Below are 1,290 nucleotides of genomic sequence, written 5' to 3' on the forward strand. Positions count from 1 at the left end.
CACTATCGTTTTATTTGTTAGCTTAAGATATGGATGCTTTTACATTGAGATCGTTCATGAAAGCTATATTGCCTCTGGTTTCAAATGGTTTTTATTTACGCGCGAGTCTTGATTGTGATGTGCAAGCAAACGGTTTACTATAAGGTGGGCTTGCAATGAGATAATTTCATTCTATTCAGAACTTTTGTTCGGATTGTAAGACAATGAATTATTTTCATAAATCAATGTCTTATATCTAATTTCTTTTTTATTTTTAGAGAAAAATTGATATTGTCAAAGTTATTTTTGAAGCACTCAATATCGGAGAAGCTTTAAAGGTTTAAGCGATAGCCATTTTGATCGGTAATGAGAATTTGTGCATTGGAGGGATCTTTTTCAATTTTTTGTCGTAAACGATAAATATGCGTTTCTAAGGTATGGGTAACAATGTTTTCATTGTAACCCCAAATTTGTTCTAATAGTGTTTCGCGGCTTACGATCTGATTATTAGTGTGATAGAGATATTTAAGAATTGCTGCTTCTTTTTCTGTGAGACGCGTTTTATTGTTATGTTGATCAATGAGGAGTTTTTGTCCGGGTTTAAAACTATAGGAACTGATGTAAAAAATTGCATCATCATTTTGTTCATATTGGCGTAATTGGGCACGAATCCGTGCCAATAACACTGCAAAGCGAAAGGGTTTTACTACATAATCGTTGGCACCTGATTCAAGATCTAAAAGGGTATCGCAGTCTGTATCATGATTTGTAATCATAATAATGGGAGCGCGAAATTCTTGAGAGCGTAATTTTTTGACCGCTTTACGCCCATCAAGGTCAGATAGTTCAATATCCAAAATAGCGAGATCAATATTTTTTTCTTGGGTTATTGCTATTCCTGCTTCAGCTGTTTTTGCTTGAAGTACTTCAAATTCCTTATGCATTTGCAGTTGTTCTACCAAAATAGGGCGCAGATCATTGTCGTCTTCAACGATTAAAAGGGTATAGTGGTTCATTTTTTTTCCTTATAAGATATGTTGATGCACCGATTGGTGGAGAGTAGTTTCATAAAAAATGTGATTGCATGCAAGGAAAATTAAAAAAGTCTCTCAAAAACGCATTTTTGTTGTTTCTATGGTTGTTTGTCAACAAGGAGGGAATGGTGCGTTAGGCATTTCGCGTTAGTTAAAATCACTTTTTTGTGCTCTCGGGCATTCTGGTATGTCTGTTTTTAAGCTGAAGGAGATGGTTCACACCTTTTTTAGCACATTGCGCTGTTTAAGAGGATTTGACAGTCATTCTTATCATTTC

The 1,290-nt window shown here is 35.0% G+C and overlaps 1 protein-coding gene across 1 annotated transcript; it reads right to left on the minus strand.

The window, feature by feature from the left end:
* Positions 1-311: 311 nt before the first annotated feature.
* Positions 312-995, minus strand: LOC116889842 (sensory transduction protein regX3-like). The gene has a single exon (XM_032890675.1). The coding sequence runs from the start codon at positions 993-995 to the stop codon at positions 312-314; it is 684 nt and encodes a 227-aa protein (XP_032746566.1).
* Positions 996-1,290: the final 295 nt, after the last annotated feature.

This window comes from Rattus rattus, unplaced genomic scaffold (assembly GCF_011064425.1).
Source record: "Rattus rattus isolate New Zealand unplaced genomic scaffold, Rrattus_CSIRO_v1 flattened_line_257517, whole genome shotgun sequence".
Taxonomy (NCBI): Eukaryota; Metazoa; Chordata; class Mammalia; order Rodentia; family Muridae; genus Rattus; species Rattus rattus.